The 27,991-nt window shown below is 36.4% G+C and overlaps 1 protein-coding gene across 1 annotated transcript in view; it reads right to left on the bottom strand.

Moving 5' to 3' along the window:
* Nucleotides 1-27,991, bottom strand: part of CDH13 (cadherin 13) — a 407,424-nt gene that overhangs the window by 158,110 nt on the left and 221,323 nt on the right. The window contains exon 6 of the mRNA XM_030457618.1: nucleotides 16,029-16,173. Within this exon, the coding sequence (XP_030313478.1) occupies nucleotides 16,029-16,173 (145 nt within the window). The remainder of the gene's footprint in view (nucleotides 1-16,028; nucleotides 16,174-27,991) is intronic.

Genomic DNA, 27,991 nt, shown 5'->3' with positions numbered 1-27,991 from the left:
AGAAAAGGAAATGAAGAAATGCACACAGAGAATGAAGGCAGCTCCTGCTAAAGAGCCCCCGTTCATTGGGGCACTTCCAGCTTTCTGGTTGGAACTGCAGTCATAAAAAACTTCAGCACCTAAATCAGAAAGCCTTTCTGAGATGAATCTATGCAAAGCAACCTGCCCAGACTCCAACCTTTCTAATTTCACGCTGTATAAAACAGAAGTAATACAGATTATTATCTTACAGGAAGAATCTCCAGACCTGTTCTCCCAAAATGTTGGTAATTCTGCAATATTTCTATCAGAACCATACACATTGAAGGTTACCACACCAAGATCAGAAAAATAGAAGCAAAATGCTCATCAGGAAACTGGATCTTTATGCTATTCTATGTATTCTGCTTGTTTTCTTACTACTTACAATTTGTTTTCATTATGCCTTCTGTAACTGGTGGGTAAAATGTTCAAAACTATCAAAAAAGAGTAATTTCACCAATTTAGTTGAACCCCAACTGACATATTGCCTTGTGTAAAGGTATTTTTATAGAAAGAAATTTATTTTAACTTTAGCTTTTCATTGCAGAATTAGGTAATTGTTAATGGTATGAACACTGATGCCTTTTAGCACAGTTTTGTATTTCAAATAAAAGGAGAATCTGTGTTAAAAAAAAAAAAAAACTTTAATGGAAAGGACACACAGGCTCAAAGTAAGTGATAAAAGATCAGATCAAACCAAATCTTATCTGCTTAAAGTAAGAGTTCATCTGTTAACTGCATGCAACTAAAGAATGCTTTTTCATTGGTGAAATAAAAAAGCAGTAGTCAAAACTATAAGATTAAATATCTTAATGAAAGGAAGGAATTAAAAGAAATTTATAGGTGATAAGAAACGTGTCTCTTAGTTGAACCAACACTGGCTTTTTTCCCTTTTAAATTAAAAATGTATTTAATAAATTTAATGCTCTAAACATAAACTGGACATTCAAACCAGGGAGGAAAATATACATTTTTGGCTTCCCAGCCCCCCATATAAAGTTAAATACAACCTCAAACTTGATAAAAGCAAGTGCAAAGCTTTTCTGTCCCAAAACTGAATATTTGAGACCCTATTTTCTTTGTGCATCAGAACTGAGCACACACAGTGATAACAGTGAAACAAACAAATGAGCAAACTGAAGATTTATCAAATAGAAGTTGAACTTTTTGTTTCCATTTTTTTCACTTTACTTTTCTGAGGCACAATATGGTCATTACCAGAATCTGGTATCTACAAGGTGGAAACATTTCATTTAAAAGCCTCCATTTTATTTCATTTAAAAGCCTCCAGAACCATCTGAATGTTTCTCCCACTAAACATATATATATGACAGATATCTGTACAGTGAAATCCAATTTCAGGACAAATGTTGCTTTGCCTTAAGGAGTTGCCTGCTTTTGGCACAGTGCCATCCAGCATAAAGGCATTTAATTACCTAGGGTTACACTTAATTTATTGAAGACTAGAAATTTAAGATGTGAGCATTAATCACCTTGTAAAGACACTTATTTCCTTCCACTGACTCTAGGGGGAAGTAGAGGACCAAGCTCTAATACATGTCTCTTGAATTAAATAAATCCTCCCACTGTACAGGTAGCTTTATTTTCCTGCCTTATTTTGAACCTGGTTGATGCATGACCTGTGGATCTTCCACATTTTAAATGTTTGGGTTTTTTTATTTCTTCTTCTTTTTTTTCCTTCTTTTTCTTTTTTCCTTTTGTGTGTGTGAATATTGAATGTACTTGAAAGTGTGATGCAATTTCTAAACATTCTTAAGACTGAACTTTAGAGTATTGACTTTGCTGGCAGTGTATTCACCAGAAGCAGTATTTCATCTTGGAGTGAAAGAAATTTTTAAAGAAAAATAAATCCCAAACTTCTCTGAGCAGCTGGAATATCTCAATGTTGCCTTTATTAAGAGAGCAACATGTGCCAACGTGATCATAGAGGTTCTGATGAATATTTAAAAAAAAAATTATTTAAAAAAACATTACTTAAAAAACCATCATAATGCTTTAAAAAGCATCAGTAACTCATATAGTATCACATATATAAAGTACTACATATTTCTCCAATAATTAAAAGGAATTAAGAATTCCATTTGTCTTCTTTGCAAAATTCCACATACTCTCTATATTAGAAGTTATAGAGATAATTCTAAGTTCAGCATTATCTGGCATTTAACAAACAATTTACATACTGTAAATATTCATGTAGCCTTAAGGAATTCTGAATATTTTGCATTTCATTATTTCTAGTATTGAAGCTTTTTACCCATTGCCTGGCACTAGGGAGACACTTGGAGAAGTTGATGTATATTAATAAAATAAAATACAATATGAACATTTTAAAACTCAGAAAATTCTTCTGTAACTACTTAAGCATTCCTCAGTGATCCCTTTTCTGTAGATCACTTCTTTAATTGTTAAAGATCTGGGATTTTTCTTCATTGGTGCTGTTTTTATAAACCAAAAGTGTTCTGGTTCATAAATCTCAAAGCCTTCTGCCTTCTGTCCATAGGGCAGTATGGTTGAGCACAGTGAAAAAAGAAAATTTCCCCCCTATTCTCCAAAGTGGGCACTGCTTCTTTAGACACAAATAGGAGTAGTAATGCAGGATTTGATATGGAAGTATTCTCTTGAAGACTGAGCTCTTAAATTTCTTTGTCACTGTTGGCTTTATAAAGTTATTCACAACAGAAAACTTTGTTTGAAACTGATATAACAGACTGTCAGCTTTGAAATATACAATCCAAAAAACCCATATATATATATATATATATAAACCCAATATATATAAAAAATACAGTTTATAAGTATGGAGAACAAAAAAAAATGTGTTAGTAGCAATGTAATTAGCTCCCTGCATCTTACTGGCATTTTCCATTCCTAGCATGGCCCCAGGGCACCAATTCTGTCCCTGGGTGAACCCTGATCATCCCATCATCCCAGCAAAGAGTTGTACACAATGGGAGAGCTCTTAGGCACCAAGGGAAACTCCAGAATCTAGGAAATTTCACACTGGTTTGCTCACGTTTCCTGGATAAACATAACCCAAGAAAGTCAATGACTGAGCCTTACATACTCTTTAGTGTATGAAATTATCAGGCAGTGTTACTTCTCACACTTAGTTTTGTACATCCAGAGTTTGACCTCAAAATCAGGAGATTAAAATGAATTCATGAATAGGAGCATTTCTTCCATCTCTAGGTTTTATTTTTAAGCTTTTCCCTGCAACTTAGAAATGTGGAAAGCTTTTATTCTGCTGTATTCTCTTGTTTATAGAACCAACTTATCTGAAAAATATGGATTAACTTGCAGCTCTCCATTATATCATAAGTTTTGGCAATATTTTTCCTTCCCAACAGTGCACTGAATTTCCAAGATGACTAAACAGGAGGTAATGAATAACAGCTGAAGAACAGTTGTATTAAAACATAAGGGAGGAGGTTATGGCTGCTTCATGTTATAGCAACATAGGAACTCCAGAGCTCAGTTCAACTGAAAGGAAACAGCTCCAGAAGTTATAGTGCAGAGATAGGATCTTTACTGACCTGATTTCATCTGTCTCCCAGCTCTGTTAACTGGAGCAAACTCTTACCACTAACCATTACTGTTAATATCCCAAATATTAATGAATTTCTGTGAGTTATAGAGGTAGCTTTCAGACTTCATAATTGTTTTAACAGTTCAAGCAGATAACAGTTATTTGTCCAACTCTGAAAAGCATCTTCAAAATTTAAAATAGCAGCCATTTTAGTTACTATAACAATTATTAAATCTCACACAGTGGGAATTTTTGAATTAAGATGTAAATATATACACATACTCCAAGAACATTATGAGTACATCTAAATGTCATTATTCACCTTTTAAAGCCTACAGTAAATATCTCCATAGCAACCTGTAGTTGCCAACTGTGATAGTCATTTCCAACCATGCAAAAAAATTAATAAGCAAGCAGGAATTTATGTTCTTGAAAATTAACTTGAAAAGTCAAAAGTGTGAGTAACAACTTCTGTATCCTCTGCCAGACTGGAAAGCTCAAGTGATAAATTCAGCAGTAAACATATAAAGCTATAGGTGCTCAGCAGACTTCAGGAAAATAGGAACCAGAATCTCAGACCAGGTTTCATGGGACCATTCCCAATGGTGATTTGCAACACAAGAGGCTGAAAAGTACCAGCATAAAAAAATATGAATTTACTTGCACTTATGGGCAATAAAACTCCTGCCATGTCACAAGTATTACTGACAAGGTAACAATTCACAGCAAAGTGCAGACTTTCAAAGCCACTTGAGAGATCCAAGTTGCTCACTTGAAAAAATTCCTTACCCGTATCTTCTAAAAAGCCCAGGTTTGTACCATTTAAGAAATGAACTTTAAAAACCCTGAATTTAAAAAAATACACCCTCTAGGTTTTCCACTTTAACACATGTGAAATACAGAGCATATAAGATGCAAAAAGGATCAACAGCACTGCAAGGAAAAATCGTTTCAGTTCCTGACTTTTACACACTTAACCCTGCACCTTTAGAGCTCAGCAATTTTGTGAGGACTATTCCTCCACCAGGACCATAACATCAGCAATCAGGGTCAGACAGATGAGGAAACACGTGGCTCTGGTACCTATCAGCCACTCTGGATTTGCTGAACAAAAAAGGGAACAAAAGAGACTCCACAGAAATCAGAAAGAAGTCACAAAACTAAGTCTGCTTGGAATGGTACAAACATGACCAGAAGAGGCCCCATCCAGCCCTCACAGCCATCAGTCCCTACAAGCACTTAAGTAATATCCTCTCCACAGCTCTGGGGAGTGCATGGAACTGCTTATTTTTTCAATTTTTAGCTTTTTGTTGCTCCCAGGAAAAAAAAAATCTATCAGCAAAAATAACATGACTTTTTTTTTCAGTGTTGTCTCCTTAGGCAGTTATTTTCAACTGGCAACATTTTTCAATTGCTATTTTTGACCAGGACTCATGTTTCTTAAAAATACATCCAAAAAACCAATCATATCCTTAATGTTAGTTTTTAACCTACTCAGTAAGAGTAAGCACCAACTAAAGAGCAGAAGTTGTATCAAGCCTGCAAGGGGTCTATAAATGCATCTGTAGATGAATCCTACGTGGACCCACTGACTAAATCCTGCCATTTGCCCTAAAATAATTTAAAATAAATTGATTGGTTCCAATTTTCTCAGAAATTTGACATAAATAAGAATTTTTGGAGGGGAGTTTTGGAAAGCAAACACAGTTCCTGCTGGCACATCAACTTTGGCCCAGGATCATAAAGAATGAAACAGAAAAGCTGGTGATTAATCTACAGCAGCTACTGTAAAACAAAAGGGAGGGAAAATGAGGATTCCTTACCCATTAAAAGCTTTGTACCCCTTCTTTGGATGCACTAATAAAAATGAAGATGAGACTCTCAACTGCAGACTGACATATCCTACCAGGAAAGCTGCCAAGGAGACTTTAAGGACATCCAATGGCAATCACAACTATGTTTGCTGCCAAGACTCTATCAAGCAGCCCTATTCCACTATTTCTGGTATTCTGAAGACCCATCAAACAGGTCTGGGTAAAGGATGCTATAGTGCAGACATAGGAAAACAAACTGAGCAAATATCTGTGAACAAAACTGCAGAAAGTTTTACTTGAGCACAAGTCCTGGCTTCTTAGAATCAAGACATTAAAATTCTTGGCAGCAGCACACACTCCTGGCTTGCCAATGTCCCACTTTCATGTAGCCTATTTTTGTTTAGAAAAAAAAAAAACAAACCTCCAGAAAATCCTGCATATTAAACCTTTCTTCAAGCTATAATGATCGTGGAGATTAGCTCTGATCAGCAGTTTTAGGCCATGTGTAAATTCAGTATCCCTAGGCAGAGCAGCAAACCATGAATACCCTGCTTTTCCCCCTTTGGCTAGCAGGAATAAGGAGGCTCTACAACCCCTCATTAATATTGCTCCACACCAGCTACTTAGCATTCAACAGGCTGAAACTCCTGGGTCACATCAGGGACGAGCCTACAGCTATGGCACTACCAGATTTGCAATAGAAAACTTAATTTAAGCACTGAAATCAGCTACAATAACAAAGAAGCATTTAGCTCGCTTGATTTCTCTTAATGAATGCTTTTTTAAGTTCCCACTTCTTTGGCTGCTGTAGTCCAAGCAAGTGTAATGCTATTTAAGCAGCTTCACCACTACCCATCCTCACAGACATGCCTATGAAAATGCTAAAACAAGGAACAAAAAAGGAACAATTTTTTCCTCTAGCACATGTTGTTTAATATCCTAAAGACAGGTTAAAGTAATGCATGGATGCACCAATCACAAGAAAAGATAGCAACACCTTTTATGCAACAGGATTTTCTATATAGAGACATGATGGAAACAAAGTGTGCAGTACAGAATCTCTCCCTGGGTGAGCTCTGAGAAAACAATCCTGACCCTTATCAGAAAATTTGACTTAGTTTCATTTAGGAAAGGAGGTATCTGCACTCAGCAGCAAACCATACAGAAGAAAGGATCCCAACAATGGTTCCCAAATCATAGTGGATGGCAGGAGGTGATAAACCCAGCAGCTTCCAATGCATCTGTGCAAGGGCTTTTTGGAGAACAGCATTAACTTACCTGTTCAGAATGGTTTGAAGTGTCTGCTTGTAATACTGTGACTGCTGTTTTAATCCATGTGATGACTGAGGGAAACATTCTAAATGTTTATGTCCTTTCCCTATACTTGCCAAGTGTGAATTGCTACTTGTAAAGGAACTGGCAAATTGTAAACTAGAAATCAGGAAGAGAGGGAAACTAAAAGATTTTTTTACTTGCTACCAAAAGGTTCTTTAGTTTGAAGAAAAAAGGTATAAAGAAGATAAATTAGCTAAAACTTTATTCAATAGCAATGAAGCCTGAAGCTGGTAAGTTAGACCTTCTTTGATACAGCTCTACACTGAGAAAACAAGAGCCCAGAGGATGGATAAATTATATTATCTTAAATAACAAGGGCAAAACTTCAACGTATGAAACTGGAAAAGAAAAGCCAAACCATTAACATTTTTTCCCAAAGAAAATATGATCAAATTTTCAATTCTTTAGTTCTTCAGTAAGCCTGCAGCACATCCCAAGCCTGCTGGAAGTGTAACCTCCCAAAATTAAACTGCCAAAGAAGCAAAATTGCAACAAGCCCAAGAGGCATGTCCATCTTTTATTCTTATTTTGAACACTCTAGGTTTTTGTGGCCAGAAGCTATGATAGAATCCAGCCTCAAAAAACTCAAAAAAAGCAAAACTGTTTAAATTAAAACCCAAAAAGTTTGGAAAACAATGCTTACAAGTGTGCCCAAGCAGTAACACATACAATTTCATGATCCATTACACTGTCAAAAAATGCTGATGTGCCTCTGCTGCCTTTGTTTTCCATAGATTTGGCCCTTCTCTGCTCAGCTGGGAGCTGAGCTCATGGGCAAGGCCTGGCTGACCAGATCTGGGGAGCACTTATCAGCACAAAAGGTTGATAGAACAACAACAGTACTGCCCACAATATCATTCTTACATTTGTTGTAAACTTTGCTTCTTAAACCAATAAGATTAAAACTGACATGGTATAGGTTGCTCCTACACAGCAGTGATGATAGGCACTGTAAAATCCATTTATTCAGGGCTGCATTATAGATATTGCAGTCTCTCTATATTCCTGCTTTAATGTAATTCCATCTGTTTAATGTTATTTGTAGTTTTGGGCTTATATGATTTGTATGAGAAGTTGTTCATTCACTGTCTGGCCACTCTTTAGTTATCAAGAATTCTCTTTGTGGTTTTAGGGTATGAGCTTTCTCCCCAGTAGGATTTGTCTGAGTAGACCTCAAATTTGTTTGTATAATTATTACAGAAATTGTCATCTGAAAACTTTAAAACACTTTTATTTAGTTGCTGCTGGTGTTAGTGTTATTACACAAGTGTAACACAGACCCTGGACACCAACTACCTGGATACCACTTTTTTTGCTTAAAACAACGATCTCTCCATTCAGCTCCTTGAATGGAAAAGAATGTAAATCAAATTCAATTGAAACAGATCAGTGCTTAAAGCTGCTTCCTTGTCTTACATTCACACTTGGTTCATTCCAAGGCAAGCTTAAAAGCAGCACAATCCTGCAAATGTTTAAAATTCTTCTGACTGTAGCACTTCTATAGCCTATGGGAGTAAGAACCTATTCTTGCATATAGAAAGGAATTCTATATTGTTTAACAGTTTGATTTGCTATTTTATGCTACTGCATAAGTTTTATTTTAATATCATGCAACTGCTGTGATTGCATTTTTATAATTGGTGCTCTACCCTAGAGAAGAACTTTTTGAAGAGTAAAAAATGCTACCTAGGTGCTGAATCAGAGAATTTACTGAGAGTGATTTGGGTAGAAATACTGAGCTATGAAGCTTCCCAGCAAAGGAGCTGCAGGTGCTAAAGAATTCAAACTACAGGAAGATAAGTGACAGTAATTAATGGTTCTTGCAACACACTATAAAAGAAAATTAAGGTAGTGAATAAAATTTTGAAATAAAAATCCTGGTCAGAATCCAGCTGAGATGCTGATGTCCTACTGAAATTTCTGTGTATTCCATCAGTGGTTCCAGCCCTACATTATCTACATATTCTGAAACAAAGGTGTGATGGAGTAGCCAGGATGATTTTTGCTACACTAAATAGTAATGGTTGCAAATTTGGATTCCAGAGACTTAGATTTGTAGTAGAGGGGTTTATAGCAACAAGATGAGTTTCATTGACATTGCTACACCCACTGATGTGTGTACATCATGATTCACAACATGTCAGTCTCAGCTGGCACAAAGAATTGTCATTTAGCAGGAAATCAGAGACCTCTCATTAATACTCCCTTCTGCTCAAGTGTTTCAGGTGCCTCCCTAACTTCTCAGATGCATCACAGGAGCACAGGATTGATGGCATGATGGATGAAAAACTTTTAAGTAAGTACCTGGTTAAAAATTGGAGACTGCTGTAAAGAAAGATAACATATTCATTATTGCCAAGGGTAAAAGAGAAGGGTTGTTCAACAGAATTTTTAAAATCAAGCAGCATGAAACTCAGGTTCTAAAAACATACTGAGACACTGGCAATGTTTGCAAAGCCCCAAGGAGCTCTATGTCACTACAGATCAGAGACTGCAGCTTGCAGCTAAAAAGAAACATATTCATGTGAGAAGATAAAGATTTAACAACCTGAATTTTCTGTTTTGGGGTTTTTTTGGATTTGTTTTGGTTGATGTGGGGTTTTTTGCCCCTTCCCAATATGGAGAAACATGTATCTCACCTTCCCCTGTATGACCAAGTAGAATCAACCCTTTTAAAGCCTAAAGCAGTGAGACCAAGAAATACTGTTTGGCTTTGTACATAATAAAATTACAACCTCAAATAGTCTGGAAGAAAACACATAATGTGTATTCATGTACCTTATATACCAGTATCCCAGCTGACAGTCACTCTGTTGTGTGCTTTTAAACTTTACCAAAATATTCTTGGGTGTCATTTTAAATAAAACTTCCTTTCATGCATGTTGGTGTTGCTCACTAACAGGACTTGATTTCCTTAAAAAAACCCCAAAAAATAATTTCTCATCTATTTTTGGTGGTCTGCCATGGAGAGCTGCTACATGGAAATATGCTTGCAATTAGAGCAACTATCTGTACAAATGAATAGCTGCATGCAAAGATAGGCATATTCTGTACTTTAAAAAAGGTAATTTTAATGAAGACAAGAAGTTACATTTTCTAGAAGTTTTGCTGAACATGTGTGAGCAAAAAATATTTTGAATATTTCCATAAAGAAATCAACTTATCATACTATAAAAATAATTACCTATCATGATTTCTTCTGTTTACTTATTAACTATTCATTTGGTCATTCTCACTAAGGTTTCCCTTCCTATCAGAACTGCTTTCAGTGTTACAAAAAGAATGTCCAACTATCCTTGGACTTCATGGGACTACAGACTACAGTTTAAACCCCAAGTACTACATTTAATGGTCGGAAAAGAGATTCTGAGAGCATGAAATAAAAGGAGAAATAGAAGAAGCAAAGAAAGCTATGATTCCATAGTTTAAAAATACAATCTGTTTTATCTTCTTTTTTTGTGGGGTTTTTTTTAAAGACACTATCTGAGAATATCTTTCAAATAATATTGGGGAAAATAAGCAGAATCACCTGCAAGGGAATAAATAATCCTGCTATTCTGCAACGAGGAGCTTCGTATTTAACCACTTATCTCTTTTGCAAGAGGTAGTATGGATCTGTCTATTGACTCTATGCTAGGGCAAGCAAATCCCACCTGCACTGACAATTTCCAGGCCTTTTCCATTCAGCACTTGGAGCAGTGACCATAGCTCAGCTATCAAAGGAATGATGTCCTTTGCTGGAATCCCTGGCAACACAGCTCCAGGATTTACGTTTGCTTGAGTGAGAGGAGCAGGGAAGGGGTGTAGGGCTTCAACTACTGCACAGCCTGCCAGCAGTCTCCAAATCATGTCATAAATTTATGGCACATGATAGCAACCTGTGAGCATTTATCACCCTTTTGGTGCACGAGTGAAATACAGCAGTGTGGGTGCTGACAGCCTTAAAGCACAACTCACCATAGAGCCTGCAGGGCTGCTGGCCTGCAAATAGCTGATGGAAAGGCAATATCTAGAAATGATGGTTTCAAAGTACATCAGCATAAAAAGGAGGTTTTATATCAGTAAAAAAAAACCCTATCAAGAGGGCTGCATCCTCCTCTGCAGCACACCATACAGCAATGCATTTTTTCAGATGTTTTCCTGACACTGCAGCATCTTCCAATGAGCTGATTATGAGGATGAAGTTGTCTCGTGTGTCTATAGCTGCTGGAACCTGTAAAGCTCACCCTACACTTTCCTAAGGGCAGAAGCAGATATATAAAAATAGGTGCAAAAACTACTGGTAAATTTATTAGTGCAAAAATTTCCCTTTGCAAAGAATTACAATCTGGGTTAAACTCTCCTGAGACTTTATTTTTTTAATACCAGCAAGGACTTCAATAATTTCTTTTTCTAAATCATCTGTTCTTTAATTAAGAAACACACTTAGTTTCATTTAACAAACCTCAGCTGTAAGGTAAAAAGAGTCAAACCAGGTAACCACCACTTTTTTCACTGTTCTGTGCACAGAAGTATGAACGTTGTACTACACAAAATGACCAGGCTAGAGAGACTATAATGCATTTATAACCTCTAACATTAGGCTGAATTGGACATAAGATTAATTTTTGGTATATCATGGCGTGTGACTACAGGAGTGCAGATGAAAGCTCAGTTCAGGAGGAGAGGTGGTGAGCAAACAAATCAGTTGGGCAGTAATAAGAAAAAATGTAAAGGGAATTTTCTGTCTGGAGCTGCAGAGGAGGGTAGCTCATCATTTCCAGTCCTCAGCAGCAGGACAGTAATTCTGGTCTCTGCACCTCAGCTGATCTGAAGCCCTCTCTGAATCTAACCTATTTCTGCTGAAAATCAAGAATAATTGAACCCTGGGGTGAATTGCAGGCTCCTGCTTGCAGGCATTGGTACCACGTCCTCAGTCTGAGTGAGCTGCTAATTGTTACACATGAGGTTATTTTAATTTGCTCAATATGTAGTGGTTTAACCACACCTGCATGGCTGGGCACCTCTTAATTACTGGATGATACTTTAATGGGTTATTCCTCCCAACTTCTTCCAAAAATTACAAGCAAATTAGACTGGGTGGAAATCTTTGCCATTATTAATCAGTGCATATCTTGTCACACACAGTAACCTGAACTTGTTGAACACCTCCAGAAAATGACAGGGGATGGCTGCCAAGTTCATGTAACCACCCTTCACTTTCCAACCTTTTAAGAGTGAGAGGTCCAAATCTTCCTGCCTGGCTATCAAATCCATAAGTTTAATTCCCCTCATTATTGTACTGAGGGGAACACAGCCCTAACTCTAGAGCTGCAGATCAGAGGCTTATAGTAATTAAATTGGGTGATAAATTAAAAACCAAAATATGACGACTCAGCAGTACAGATAAGACAAAACCCTCCACTCAGTTGAAAAATAGCCACAGGTGTCACTGAATCCAGCAAAAATATTATTTTTTATATATATAAATATATTCTGAATTCAGTCTCAAACAGAAATTAGAGAATTTATAAATGAAAAAATTGCAAATTACTTCTCTACTGATTTTTTTTTTTAATTGAAAGCCTCCATGTTTGCAGTTTGTCTAGGACATGTTCTCCTAATAGAAATCTGGAAACATGAATAGTCACTTTAAGCATATATTTGAGTGTAGTTTTTGTACTTTGACTATTTCCAGGAATGACAATTCTATATTAAAAGTTGATTAGCTGTAACTAATTATATAATAAATTCTTTCCAGGAAAGATATATCAGAAAGAAATATGATACTAGATCACCTAGCATTCACAATTTCTTATCATTTATTAGGAACTTTGGCAAGCCCTAACTTGAAATGCAGATGAATATCTATTCATGTAGTGCATATCCAAGTTTAGAGTCTCAGTGATTCCACCCAGGTATTTGTTTCTCTGCTAAAGTGATGACACACAAATTATGTCCAAATAAACACTGGTGTTTGAACAGTGAGTTCAAAAATCTCACACAAAAAAGGTGAATGACCTCACTAATATCAAAGATGTATTAAAACACCACCAAAAACACAGCCTCACAGGGACTATGCACAAGAGATTCTTCAATTATTCATAGAGAGTTCATGTAAATACAGAAGCTACACACTGACTCCATGTTTGCTTTTGATGTTTTTTTAGGGTTTATTTGCTTTTTGGTTTGGTTTGGGTTTTTTTTCCCTTCTTGTACCTATCACCTGTGGAAAAGTTTTTTAACAGGGGCTTGACACATTTCACTGTAATCTTGTGAGCTCTGTGTATTTCCCTATTTAGGAAACTAAACCTTCAGATCAAAAGCCATTTTGGAAAACAAAAACCTGGAACACTTCTCTTGCAGCAACACCAAGTCCAATATAAACTTGAATATTAAGCTTTATACATTTCAATTTGTGATGCTCTCTTATTTATTAGTAAACCTCTGATATTTGTTCTGAATAATAGAGAAAGTGGAAGTGCAATTTTAGAGTGAATAAGTGGAAAGTAAATAGAAAATTCCAGTGGGTTTGTGACTGCTAAAATTATTGCCCCAAAGGAGAACAGAAACCTTGCACTAAATAACTTAAAACAAGATACCATCTGGGTCCTTTACAAGCATTATTCATTTTTCAGCAGAAGATTGGTTCAATGAATGGGTTTGAAAATCAGGTTATGTATTTATTATGAATATAATGCAAAGCCTTTCCTGTGGAACTTCAGAAAAAGAAATAGAACGGTACAATTTTAGGAGAAATAAGAAGGAATCAGGAATCATACATGCAAACACACACACACACACAGATTTTTGTGAAGCTGTGCAGTGCAGCAGTTGATTGGGAGCAGCAAGACAGCAGAACCTGATGAATATTTTTAAGATATATGCCATAAAATAAAATAAATTAAAAAAAGAACTATGGGAAACAGTTGTAAACAACATGAAATCTTGTTTGACTTGATGTCATCAGCAGAGAGAACTATGACAGATTCTGCTTAACATTGATTCTGCAGGTTTTCTTTTGCACACAATAATTTTGCAAGCATTGGTATTCTTGACACCAGAAAACTGAAGTTATGAAGTTGAATGGGATGGATAGAGGGGGGAAAGAGAGAGAGGAAAAGGAAAAGATGAAGTTAGGAGAAATTACTCAATGCTGATTAATAGGTAATCACAATCAAAATGCCAAATGCTACATGGATAAATACCAAGGTGGATCAGGAGAAAATGAATGAAAAACATTAAATATCAATTTACTGGAAGCTGGACTGAAAACCATGGCTACTAAGCCAGCAACATATAGGGAGTGAATGAAAAAAGAGAAAAGAGAAAATGAATTTAATCTAGAGTTTGAGTAAGGAAAGAACACATAGCAGGCAACAGTTAAATACTGCCCCACAGCCCAGAATCAACAAAGCTAGACAGTAGAGTAAATGTCATTTGGAAAAGGCATCTGTGGGTACATCAAGGGTGAACTTTTGCTTTGATGGAGAGAGTGATGAGGCTGCTTAAAAGACTTGCAGGAGCTCATAGCCAGAGCTCAGATCCTACTGGCAAGATTGAAGCTTTAACACTGCAGAGTTTGAGCCCTTTGGCATCACTTTCTTTTATGAAAATAGTGGATTTAGAGGCTGTGAATCTACTAAAACTGCACCATCCAACTCAGTGGTCTAGGGATGTGTACCTAAATGGGCATGACAAGAAGAATCTGTAATTTAACTGAAAATGTAATATAGTTGGTCCCTTGGCCTGATTAGATAGTCACACTCTGCTACATGCTATTGACTCTGCCAAGGGATCTCTGACATTTGCTAGCAGTATCCTCTCAGTTAATTATGAAACTCCTGTTACAGCACTGCAGGAAATGGGGACAGTAAGAAAGTTTCTTTTGACTTCCCAATAAGCAATCATTATCTGAAAATTAAGAATGTTCTCCAGACCAACAACAGGAAAGAGTCAGCATTCCACTTGCAGCCATACTGACTTCATTACATGCTTGTCACAAGGAAACATTCAGCTGAACACCCTTTTTAATCTGATGAAGGAGCAGCTCATAATGGATTTCATTGCAACAGTTTCCCAAATAATGAAAACTATATGGGCAAATGCAAAGCTCACTAAAAGGTTACATGATTTCTAGAAACTACATAAATAATAAAATAAGGACAAAGAATGACTTCGTGTTCTATCAATATGTAATACAAAGAAGGGCAAGGCAATGTCTGTCCTCATTCAGAGTAAACAGAGCACATGTTGCCACGTTAAGCTCCAATGAATATTAAGTATTCATAAAAATCTAATTTGAGTTTATCTTTTATTTTAAAACATTTCTGCATGCCTATACAGCCAAAACCTTATGTCTGCACTCACAGCTTCAACTGCATACAGAGGATAAGGTCTGTGTTCAATGATGTATTGAAAGATACACAAGTACATAACCCACAGCTCTGATCTCAGTTAAATCACTGCCACTCCACTGGTTTTAATGGGGCCTTCTATTGTTCCAGATTTCTTTCACCAAGATCCAGGTTACCTCCATAACATAATCTGCTCATACAGTTACTGCTTACAAATGCAGTGGAGAAATCTCTAGAGTGGAATGCACCAGCTGCTTAATAACTCACAGCAAAACTGCACAACAGCTGAGGACTACAGTTGAAAAAAAAAAAAAACAAAGTAGTTCAGCCTTCACCTGCAGGAGGAGTTTAGCTAGGATGGTTGTTTGCACCCAAATTAGTATTTGGAACAATTACAGAATGTCATGATCAGAGAAAATCCAACAGTGAATTTAATCAAAACATTTTCATTAACTTGAATTCTCAAAGTGTGTTTTTACTTTGTTGCAGTTGTTGTATCAGAATTAGCACAAGTAACACCCTTCAGTATTTCAGTCTCTCCTAGCATATTCATAACGCTTTTGCCATTTATTCTTATTATTTATCTAGCCATGTGCTATATAAACAAATAAAAATTATCCTTCCAGCAGCTGACCTTGCAGAGAAAATGTAGAATTCCCACTCTGAACAGAAATTTTACATGTTATTTGGTCTGAATCCTAATCATATCCTTGGGGTTGTCTTCATTGATTCGAGATCCGAATAAAAAAACGAAAATCGAAACCTAAGCTTTCCTTCAGAACTGTTATTTCACTTTCCTTTTCACTGCAGAGACTTTACTGTTTTTCAAAAATCATTACCTAGTGTCCTAAAAGGCTTCTCAAGGATTCAGTGAACCACAAAATCAGCGAGAAAAGCGATAAAATACGATAATAGTGCTGTTATCAACCCCGAATTTGTTCAGGTGTTATTTGTAGGAATACGACTGGCACTTACCCGTAGGGGAGCCCTCCATGACATGACCAACATAGGGGCCTTCTTTGAACATTGGCCTGTTATCATTTTGATCAATAACAGAAATATCCAGACGAACTGGACCATCAATGGTTTTCCCACTTGCATCTGTGATCTCAACTTCAAGCTGTATAAACAAAAAGAGAGGAGTAAATTCATTAGTTTGCTATCAGAGTGAGAAAAAAAAATAAAAATAGCTGAGCTGAGTGCTGCTGTAACCTGATCCTGCCAAGGACACCACTCTCAGCCCATCTCCTTGGTTGATGTTCAGAGCATATTTTAAATCAAAGTAAAATAGAAAGACAGATTTACATTTAAATCAAGACACCACGTGGCACCTGGAAAACATCATATTGAAAAAAAAAGAACCCTTGTAAATGTTATACTAATTATGTGAAGGTTTGCTTAGAATTTGTTTCTCTCCATTATCCAAGCATATTTAGAGTATACACATTTAGAACTATCACTGAATAATTGACCCATGCTCAGGTAAAAGCCTTTAAAAAATAAAGCAAGGATGCATTAGACCTTAAATACATTTTCTCAATTATGATGGCACAAATTATTATGCTGGATAATTTTCATGCTTCTCCAGCTTTTCTAATAAGGTCTGGAAGGACAGCACATATGGAGTCTTATATCAGCAGGTATACACACACACACACATTCACATTCTAATGCATGAAAGCACCTGCTGAGCATGTCCTGACATATGCAGCTCCAGCTTTGTTTAGACTTCCTTTACCTCCAAAAACTGGAAATAAAGATTATCCCATGTATCTCAACACTCCAGCCCTCTCGCAATAGGAAGTGACAATGAGTTACCAAAACTTCATCAATCATGAGAGCAAACCATGCCAAAACTTCTCAGAGAACAAAGTCAATGTGGGTTGTACCTGCATGCTCTGACTGCAGTTCTCCCTCCTCACCAAGATGTCAGTAAAACACAGCAATAACCTTATCAGTGACATGGCTGAGATGTTCACCCTGCCTATCCCTGAACTCAACCCTTGCATGGAGTTAAGCCAGCCAGAAAAATAACCTTAACAGAGGTGTTAACATCATGCTCTTCCACTCTTTCCCTGAGAAGTGGTAGTAGCATGGGCTGCAAGTGTCTGGGCATTTTGCTTATTCTGCTCATTTATTCTTCACTGCCATGTCTTATACCATGTAGGTTATTTACAAACTAGTGACAAATCCTACTGGGAAAAAATTAGGTCAGAATTCTAATTCCTTAATAAGATGGATGACTTATAGACACACCTCACTGTATTTTTGTTATGCTGACAAATGCATCCCACTTTTACTGCTCAATATGCTGGGTGTAAGTAGGAGTATGAGTTATGAGCAAACTATCTACTATCGTGTGCACTATTTGTAAGTAGTGTCACAGGCCATTTTAATATCTACTCACTTCTGATCCTCACTTCTCTAGCAGCTGTTCTTGCAAGCTTTTCCCTAGCCCTATTTGTTTTACAGTTTAGGAGCTTAAAAGCAAAGATAATCTGACATGAAGACAACTGATTCATGTGGCATTGGTAAAGCTGCAGCTTTATGGGACACAACCCCTTCCAATTTCCTTTAGCTCTGTACTCTGAAGCCAATGTAGTAATCTTGGGATTGTGTATAATGTAATGGGGACTGGGAAGGAAAATGCAGGCTTATTACTGAACTGCATTATACCTAGATACAGTTTTAGATACAGTTGGAAACTGCTGACAAAAGGATTTATCTCAGTACATGTTGACTCATCGAAAGGATGTTAATTGCTTTGGGAAATGGCAGAATAGCAATATGGCTCTGTGAAATTCCAGCAAATTCATTTTCAAATTCAAGATAACTTGCTCTTAATCTATCTCTAAATATTAAGTGACTGTGCTGCTCATTGGAAAGAACAAAGGCTTTGCTAAATTTAAAAAACTACTTCAGCTGCTTTATCAAAACTCGAAGTCTTCTAAAGCAAAAGCTGATCTAACACTGGGGGTTTGAGGGTTTGGGGTTGGGTTTTTTTTGGGTTTTTTATCAGACAAATGTAGGAAGATAACATATTCTTATTAATAATTTATTTTATTTTATTCCTACCAACTTGACTGCATCTGAGACCAGCTGGCTGAAAAAGTTGGTGTGAGAGATCCACAAGAATGGTTCCATGATCTCCCCTTCCTTTCATTAAGATGGCAGAAGACTCAATTTTATTTTATTTCCAGCATTGTTCTAATCACTATGGGTCAGCTCACCACCACGTTAAGCCTCCTCTTCTAAAATGCTTCAAAATAAAAGTATGCAGCACCAAAATAATGACCACCTATTTTTACATAATTAGTTTCTGAAAGAAGCTGCCTTATATCTTATTTTGCCTGACCAAACAGATCCCTGAAGACCCCCTGCCCACAAAACAAAAAAGCAACAAAACAGTGACAAAAGTTTATCATTACTTAAAAACCCACAACATATGCAAGAGAAAGAAGCATTCAAGTAAGAGACAATATTGGCATTAAAAAAAAAAAAATAGAGAGAGAGAAAATTAATTTGAAGAGGCTGACAATAAAACCAGGTGGAAAATTAAATTGTGCCTAACTATCAGAAGTGTGAGATTGCAGTCTTTCAATAAAGAAGCAGGAAAGCCTACCTAGTTTTTATATTAAAACTTGACAGATGAGTGAAAGATATTGCATTCATTCTTTTGATAGCAAGAGATTGAAACTGAACAGTTAGAAAGTATCTAAGTTCCTACCTGATTGTAAGAATATAAATGTAAGGAAAAGCCTTCCCCATAGAGAGATTTGAGCAAACTGACCAAAAAATAATATCTGCAGAGCTCTGTAGCTATTAATTATGTGAAAATGTGATAAGATTTACTATGATTTCAATGTTTCAACTTAAAAGTTATGAAATTGTCTTCACTCTGAAGAAGTTATGTTCATTGTAATCTAACCATGTTTTCAGGAACACCTGAGACTAAATTCCATTTTGATTTTTGACAGAAAGGATAATCAAGAGTCTGTGACAACTGCTAAAGCCCATGACAGAAGTATCCATGACAGCACACAAAGAAGACTTTGGGTATTCTAACGTAGCTGAGAAACCCTGATAAAAAATAAACACAACAACAATAAAAGGGAAAAGTGGTATAAACCCCAAAAGTGCGGGCAGTAAGTAATTTCATCCTGTTTGTCCAGATGAACTCTCACTATTCAATAGTCTCTCTTCTAAAAAAGAGACTTCTTGACTTCCCATCCAATTTTGTCCACCATTTCTGAAATAAGGATCTTTCTCATCACCCCAAACAGGAGGATTTTACCAGAACTTCACTAAGTTTATTTAAATATCTTTTAAGCACTCTGCTTTATTTTACGAAGTCTCAATTCCTTTCCACTCTGCAGTCAGCAACATTTATAGAAAAAGATAAGCAAGCTCATTCTTACCATTACTTAAAGTAATTTCAAAGGTTTCTCTTCACAGATCAATTGTTTCTATTTATTTATTGCTTTTGTTAATTTTGGATAGCAACCTTCCTTCTCTGCATATAAATGTCTATTTTCTCTTTGCAGCCAGCCAGCCAACGACCCCCACAAAATTAAATCACAAATTTAAAGTTTTTTTCATAAGTAAACATGGAATATATCTTTACCACTTAATTATCATCCAAGTTTAATACAGGTTCTTTAGTCACTAAATGCCTTCTAATTTTAATTTCCAATTTGCTGCTGAGAAGAACATTTAGCACAGCATCCTGTGGGTTGTTTCTACAGATGGCTCCTGTACATGTTCCTCACACTCAGCAACAATAAATAAAAACAGCCAGTTCTGTGTCTGAAATCAGCAGCTTTCCAGAAGCACAAGGTCCCTGTGGTCAGGAGGACTTGGGTCGGTTGGGTGTCCATACCTGGCTGCTCTGAGGTGAGGTTGGGGCTGCCCTGTGCTGGTTCCAGTTGGTTCCAGTACAGTCCCACCACAGAACACAGCTGAGCTCATCAGCAGTGCTGGTGGGGCCTTTTGGGAAGTTGTGTGTGACAGAGGGCAAAATGCTTCACAGTTTTTTGTCTTCATCTCAACTCATAGATCACTGTTGGTTTTATTTACTCTTAACTTGATTAGAATTATTATTGAGAATCTTTCTTTGATTTATTTATGATCAATTCTTAAGTGTGGACTGGCACTAAAGAAAGCCAATAGACTTTGGGATCTTTCATGGAGGCAATTTCCTGGCAAGAAAAAACATTTGGCCTTCTCCAGGTCATAAAAAGTAGTAAAGAAAATCTCTTTATAGTGGAAATATTTTAGTAGAGATTTGCTATAATGACCTAAAACAACAAAAGAAGACTATAATTTAGACATAGAAAACAACACAATTATTTTTCATCTTATTAAGAATTTAAATAAAATATTAGCTAAGTTGTATATGATACAAGAAGAGATGGAGGGAGAGGATAAAAAACCCCAATCCACTGCTTGTAGTAGGTATGGATAATTTTAAGAAGTCCCTGATGACAGGGTGTCCATTACCTCAGCAGTGGGGTAAAAATGACACCATTACTTGCAGAGGGAGAATGCAGGTTGGCATTCTGAGCTAGAGCTCAGGTGGGGAGGGATTATTTCCCCTTTCTAAGTGCTCCTGTGGGCATCTCACTTGGGCTTTATCTTGCTAATGGATCCACTTCAAAAATTAGATTCCAATTCCTTAAAAATATACAATTTCTTACTCTAATTTTATTGGTTTCTAATCTAACAACAGTCACATAACCTCTTATTAATTTGCCATTTTGCAATACCTTCACAAGTGGAATGGAAGCAGTTGCAGCCTGAAAAGTTCATTACAGGATGAAGACAATGACAATTTCCTTTCAGTTAATGTTCAGTACCTGGACTTTTGAAAAGCCCCAAAGCACTACACATGATGATTATAGATTCATTGTATTCTGCTGTACACTTCATACTTATGGAGACTTGAGGTGAAACAGCACTGCCTTGGGTTTTATGTCAAGGCAGGTGTCTCTTTATTACACATCTCATCTCTAACATGTTTGTTTTGTTGGAAAAATACTTCTGTAAGAATGAGGCTTTCTTTTAGACTAAGCTGTAAAATACCTTCTATACTGTGCTATAGATCCTCTGATTAATTCCTCTCCTAACAAAGATCTTCCAATTATTCCAAAGATGCTTCCAATTCATACAAAATCTTTGTAATTATCAGCTCATCACAAGGAAGTCTCCACTTCAAGTGTTCCTAAACTTTATCCTATTTATTTTGCAAAATACCATCTTATTTTTTATTTGCCTTCAAATGCTCATTGTTGCCTTGTGCCTTTCTTCAGAAAGAAATATTTTGAGAGGTGATGTTATTCATAGAAAAGCACAACACAGTGATCTGCTCTTGCTACTGACTTACATTAAAAAAATCAATTTTTTAGACAACACTTCTTGCCATAATAAAGAAAATGTAGTAAGCAAAGGAAGCAGAGAGTTTCATACTATCACTATAATACAAATGTATAACGTGTATATGTCTTGCTACTACACAAAACCACTGAAGTTCCTATCACAGAAAACACAGATTTAATTCAAAATCTTTAATCTTTACAAAGTCATTAACAAATTCCAGGACTTTGTACGTGTAACTAAGAAAAGTAATTAAAATAGGAACTGAACCTTCTGTGAATGCTTAAATTTTTCTCTGTAACCACGGGAAGTTGGGCAATATATAAACCCTAACTGCATATGGTCTAGAAATTGAAGAAAGCACTGTGGTGGGTAAATATTTCAAACAAATCATTCAAATTATTTCATTCTTTTTATCCCTTTTTTTAACTTCAGTTAACAAAAAAACATCAAAGATCAAAAGCAATATATAGAAAAAAAACAAACCTTTTTTTTTCCAGAGCAAGTGCAGGAGTTTTTCAGCATACACAAGTTAAATCCTGCTTACGTTAGTGATGTCCTCCTCATGTGAGGACATTTCTCAAACCACCTTTAAGCACAATTCTGTTTAAAGGGACTTGATAGCACCACACAGACTCCTTAATGACCCATGAAACTATAGCTGTTCTGCACCTCCAAATGAAGCAAAAAGGCTGAAGAGCTTTAGCTAATGCCTCACTAAAATAAAGGTCTGCAATGACCTATCTTACAGTCCTAGAATTACCCTGCAGTTATTTCAGAGTTCCTATTTTCTTAGCACAAGCACCTCTCAACTGCACATTAATGGAATAAAAATTTCAAGCCACCCAAGACTTCTGTCTCCCAAAAGAATGGGAAAGGATGAATTCATTAGGTAAGAGTCACTTCTTCTTCTTTGATCACACCAGATGCAAGGCTTTGTAAACAAATAAATGGAAGTTTAGTGAAGAGGAAGAGGAATTTATTACTCGAAATAAAGGTGTTCTTTTTTCACTAGTCTTAAAGGTAGTGGTCTTAATTTTTTAAATCATTAGTTACATAAATAGTCTGAAAGGTCAATGCCAACAACATAACATTCTGATCCGTGGAACATAACATAGTATGGTCTGCCAAGCAAGAAACAGGGAAGAAATATTTAACTGGTTTATATTATTTCACTCCTAAAGAATTCCTGGAACTTAAGCCTACCTAAGCAAAAAAAAAAACCCACCACACCAAAAAAAAAAAAAAAAAATCAACCCAGAAACAGTATTAGTGCCTATTTACTTACCCTACTAGACTTGAAAAAAAGTATAATTTAATTTATGCACTCACACTTTTTTTTTCATTGAGGAAGTAAGAGTAAAATGGACTGTCTGGTCCAATGCTTGATAACAAGACCATGTATCAGTAGAAGAGCAAGATAAAACCTGTTTGTTTAAATTGTGCTGCAATTTATGTTTGAAGCTCAATGTCATTCAACAGCAAAACTGGAATTTTGGGGGGATATGGGTCATGGTAAAGTAGTGGAATGATAAGCTGTAAGAGCAATGTAAAAGAAAAAGATGATGTGAGGACAAAGACAACTGCAGCTGTCAGGAAAGCATTCCTAAATGTACCTGGCAAGGCTAACAAGTCCTTTGGTTTTTCTTCTTTTCTTTTTGAGGGAAAGAAGGAACAGAGAAAGTCACAGTAAGCAAGGAACTGGGAGCAGAGAATGGAAGACACTGGTGCTATCACAAAACTCTCTGGTGTAGGAAACTAGAGGGCTCTGGGTGTCCTTGCAAACTCTGCTGCACATGTGGACTATTGGAGTGCAAGCAATACAAGAAATTTCAAAAAAGGTTCAAAATCATCATCCCTGTTTTAGAGGTGGGAGTAAGGGTTTGAGGCACTCGGTATGTTGTAATCACTCTGATTATGATAGAGGTGAAGGAACCACCAATGTTTCAAAAGAAAATCAATTGCATATATCTGATAGGCAAAATCTGGGAGAAGAAAAAGAGATTAAATGATTTCACCACATCCGTACACCAGCTCAAATTTAAATGAAGCTTGAATCCAGGTTTTTTGATCTCCAAATATAAGACTGATAGCTAAATTCTATCTCTTGCTGAGCATGTGTTGTAAAATTAGATTTACAAAAGTTATTAAGCTACCAACATGCTCACAGTGTGATTTTTTTCAAAGTGCCTTACAAGACTGGATAATATATCCTATTAAAGTAAAAACACCTTTGAAAGAGCTTTGAAAACCTGATTGTCCGCTCAGTGTCTCATTTTTCCCCTCATTAAGCACTACTCTGCAGCTGCATGGATACACCACCACAACTAAAAATGATTTTCTGCATCCTCCCAACAGCAAGCTACATATTTCTTAGGTTCTCTGATACAAAAATAGACTTTTGAAGCACACTTCCTGTAAAATATTATCTATGAGTTTTGGAATTAGAATGCTCACTCCAAAAATAACCTCAGTGAACAAATGAGAAAGACACCCCTCAAATCTGTGAAGCAATACAGCTCTTCAAATGAAGCCATGTGTACTTCACACAGACCCAAAGAATTACAGATGATCACAGCAATACTAATTAAAAACCTTCCCCTATCACAAGAGAACACATGTTGAGCTCCTCAAAAAGAGGGAGGAGTGGGGAAAGAGAGAAACATATCAGGATTCACCAAAGCAATCCAGTCTAATCACCACAAAAATATTAAAGAAAATCAAAGAGAGAGGAAGTAGGACTTAAAATAAAGGATTAAGACATAAACCATGCCAGAATTTTTTAGGTTCTATGCTGTACCACAAAACCAACAAAGACCCTTAAATAAGAAAAATGAAAGATGGTTTTGCAATTTTAAAAAGCTCCTGGCAATATTTAAGTGAGGCTCACCATTTACACTGCTTAAAAAGAACTGCATGTAGGAAGTGGTAAGAGTTTAGCAAAATTCATCTCACAGAAGGGTTCAAAAAGCAACAGTGTCAAAGAGAGCCCATAGCCAATGAGATCACCAACAACAAATTCAAGATCTAAAATGCATCAGTGACAAGAAATCTGGCTTAAGCATAAGAAATAAAGGTCAGTATAAATGTCAGGTAATATCAAACATATATATTTTTCTTTTTTACTATTGCTTAACATATCTGTTCCTATAAATGAGTAGGAAGAGGTCTTAGAAGTCAAGGACCACTCAAGATTCTCCCAGTCTAGCCCAGGTGTAACCAACAAGGTTTCTCTATCTTAAGCAACACACCCAGGACTGACAAGAGCACTTGGACAGAAGACTTTCCACTCTGGACTGGAGGACATGCAGCATAATTCTGCCTTGCTGCTCAGTTTTCTGGCTCTGTCAACATTCCTGGAATGACATCTCATCCTCTTTACACTACCAGTTTGGAACTGATGAGCTGCAGCAAGGAGTGGTTCAAAGCCCCATCCAAGAAGGGGTAAGAGCACTTGGGACATGAGTGTCTCTGAAGACAAAAATGTGATAGTTTGGAAACAAGTTTTTCGTAGTGGATTTTCCAAGCAGCTTGTTATTCTGTAAATAAATTGCTCTCCCCTATAACATTTGAAACAACGTCAGCATATTTTATATATTGAACTTACCACACCCTTATAATAAGAAATTACAAGGGTAATTTCTAATTTCTTTTTAAAAGTCACCTTTTAAAGGTTAGTCTTTAGAGGTCAGATAAAGAGAACTAGATGAAGGTTATTTGCACCTTCTTTATATGATTTAGATGTCAATAATGCAAAACATTAGGGAAACCCATTCAAACCACAGAGCTGCAAAGCACTCCCCACTGAGCCTTTGCTATGAAACATGTTATGGTACAAAGGGCTGTCCTTCCCTTTTATTAGCACACAGCATGTCAGGATAAACTCTGTCCAGATTCTGTACCTGTAGAGTCACTTTCAGATGAATGGATTTATTTTTATTCTGATGCTAAATCTAGCTCAACTTTTCTCAGTCTCAGCTAAACCTAACTCTACTTTTCTCAGTACACGATGTACCTGCATCACCAACCAGAACCTGCATGTTTGACCACAGAACTGAAGCACCTTCCATGCAGTACACTTCTCTTTCCAAAACAAATTCTCTCTAGTAAACATTTTACACTTTGTTGACTCTTTCCTAAGCCAAAGTCAACATATTTCAGTGTTAATGATAAAAGGTTAGGGTGCTGGAAATGCTATCTGCATGATTCACTACCTACTGTGTTTGGTTTTAAACACCAGTAAAAGTGAGTTTATCAGCCTCCCTCAAAGTCATTATAAGAGGTTGTAAACTGTGAGATTATTGAGGCTGTTTTGACTTCTTATTGGCTGAATATATCAGAGAAATATTCACAGTTAGCACTTTCATTTCCTCCTGTAGTCTTTGCCCAGCCTCAGCAGTTCCAGTGATGTAGGAGCACAGAAGGTGACAAAGCACTGTTTATCTTCCCCTCTTCTTCTCACCTAAATGAGGTTTTGCTTTTTGCCCACAGTCAGCTTTACTAAATGTCACATTATGCCCAGTTGATCCTTCTGTGTCTATGGCAGGTAATTCTATAATTCAGAGAGCTGATCTTCCTGGTAATAATACCTAAAGAGATGAGCATATCCCAGACCACCACCATGGAGTAGTTTCTCTGTTTCAGTGTGACACTGCAGTTGCTTTTTCTTCTTAGCCAATAATGGCAAGGAAAAGATTTCATATCCAGAGAAAAGGAAACATCTGGATGGTTTCCACATATAACTCCCATAGAAAAATAGTTTGCAGCCACACAGATAATGGAAAGATACAGCAAAGACACCTATTCTGAGCTTCTCATCACATCTTTGTGACTCAGCAGTGCTGACCAACTCTCTATATTAATTATGAATAAAGATTAAGTCAATGAGCCTCAAATTAACTAGCTACACACATTAGTAGTCTCTTCTGAGTAGTCAAACAATTCTAATATAGCTCCAAAAGGATCAACATAGGTCACACATCAAATGACACCTAAAAAGACAGAATATATTTCATGTTCTTTTATTTTTATTGCTTACATTTAGCCCAGGAATTTTCTGAAATGCTTCACTAGTCTTCAGCTCTGATGACAGCATTACCAGTTAAAACTATTAATCAAAAGTATAATTAGTAGTTGCAGTGAGCCTCATTGTTCAGCTATCAGTCAGCTCTAATTTACCACATGGAGCATGTTGGCAAAGGCATCTCCTCCTCAAACTATATGTTCCACCAGCACTTTAACTCTGAACTCTCACTTGCTGTTTTACAACAGCCAACAGCAACAACTCCTGAGCCTCATTTTCATATGTATGATCTCCAACCAAACCCACAGACTTCTCACTTGTGATTTGTTACTATATTTTGGGACTTTACCCATGCTATACCTGTTTTGATCCGGGAGACAAAGTAGACCTCTCTTTTTCTCTCACAGTTCTCCTAAATTGCAAATTACAACAACACCATGTAATCAATTTCCTAAATTTCAAGACTTTGATGACTTAAAAATTTAATGGAAGTTATTTTGAATCCAAAAATTCAACCAAAACTTTACTGTTCATTAAAATGACAATTAGATGTGACCTGCATAAACTTCTTCACTCAGTTCTGCTACATCACCAAAAAGTGGTGGTGTCCTGCTTGGCAAGATCACTTTTCATCAATATATTTCTGGTTCAAATATAAGATAGTTTTTTTTGTTTTGACTAACCTTTTTATAAATCCATCACTATTAAGTAACTTGCTAGCTCAATGCAAAACACATAGAGAAACTCAGCCCAATCAATACCAAGAGTCTGATTTTTGAGCTCAAATCAGTAGCAATCCATCAACCATCCAGGGCCTATCAAAGAGAATAAAACTCTCCTGTTTGTAACTGAGGTGTCTTGCATAACTGAAGGTTTGTTACTATGACACCAAGAAAATTCTATGGCATTTAAAAAACAAAAACTGTATAACAACCATGTTTACAAGCACAACAGTATCTTAAGAAATATGGAAGTAACAAAACAGATCACAGTAATATGATCACTTGCCATATAAAGTTTGTTCAGTGAACGCAGATATTAAAGACAGAAAAAAATAATTGCCTTAACTGGTACCAGAGAGTTGAATTTATCATTTGGGAGAAATCCTTTCATAAAGAATTCAGAATCATCTCCAAAAAAAAACCCCTTAAAATTATTAGGTCTACTTATGAAAGAAGAAAGATCTCAAAATATTTTCTCAATCATAAATGAGACCAGGAATAATGATTTTAAAGGCTCTGTGTTTGTTTCACTTTATATCAAAGAACAAAATAAAAACTAAAGGGAATGTTCTAAAGCTCCTGGTTAATTTTCTGCATGTTAAATGTTTTACAAACATGGCTGGGTCAGAACCAGGGCTGCAGGAAAACCCAAGTTTTCAGCAGATGGCACTCTATGTTCTTCACCATATAGCTTATCCATACCATTAACTGGAGACAGCTGAGGGAGGTACAAGTGGAATGAGATTCTTCACTGCCCTAATTTGACTACTGACACCATTTTAAAAAAAAGTGAACTTTATCACAACATAAATGAGCTTCAT

Source organism: Calypte anna, chromosome 11, assembly GCF_003957555.1.
Source record: "Calypte anna isolate BGI_N300 chromosome 11, bCalAnn1_v1.p, whole genome shotgun sequence".
NCBI lineage: Eukaryota > Metazoa > Chordata > Aves > Apodiformes > Trochilidae > Calypte > Calypte anna.
The sequence above is the reverse complement of the archived record's forward strand: the minus strand, read 5'-3'. Positions and strand labels throughout refer to the sequence as shown.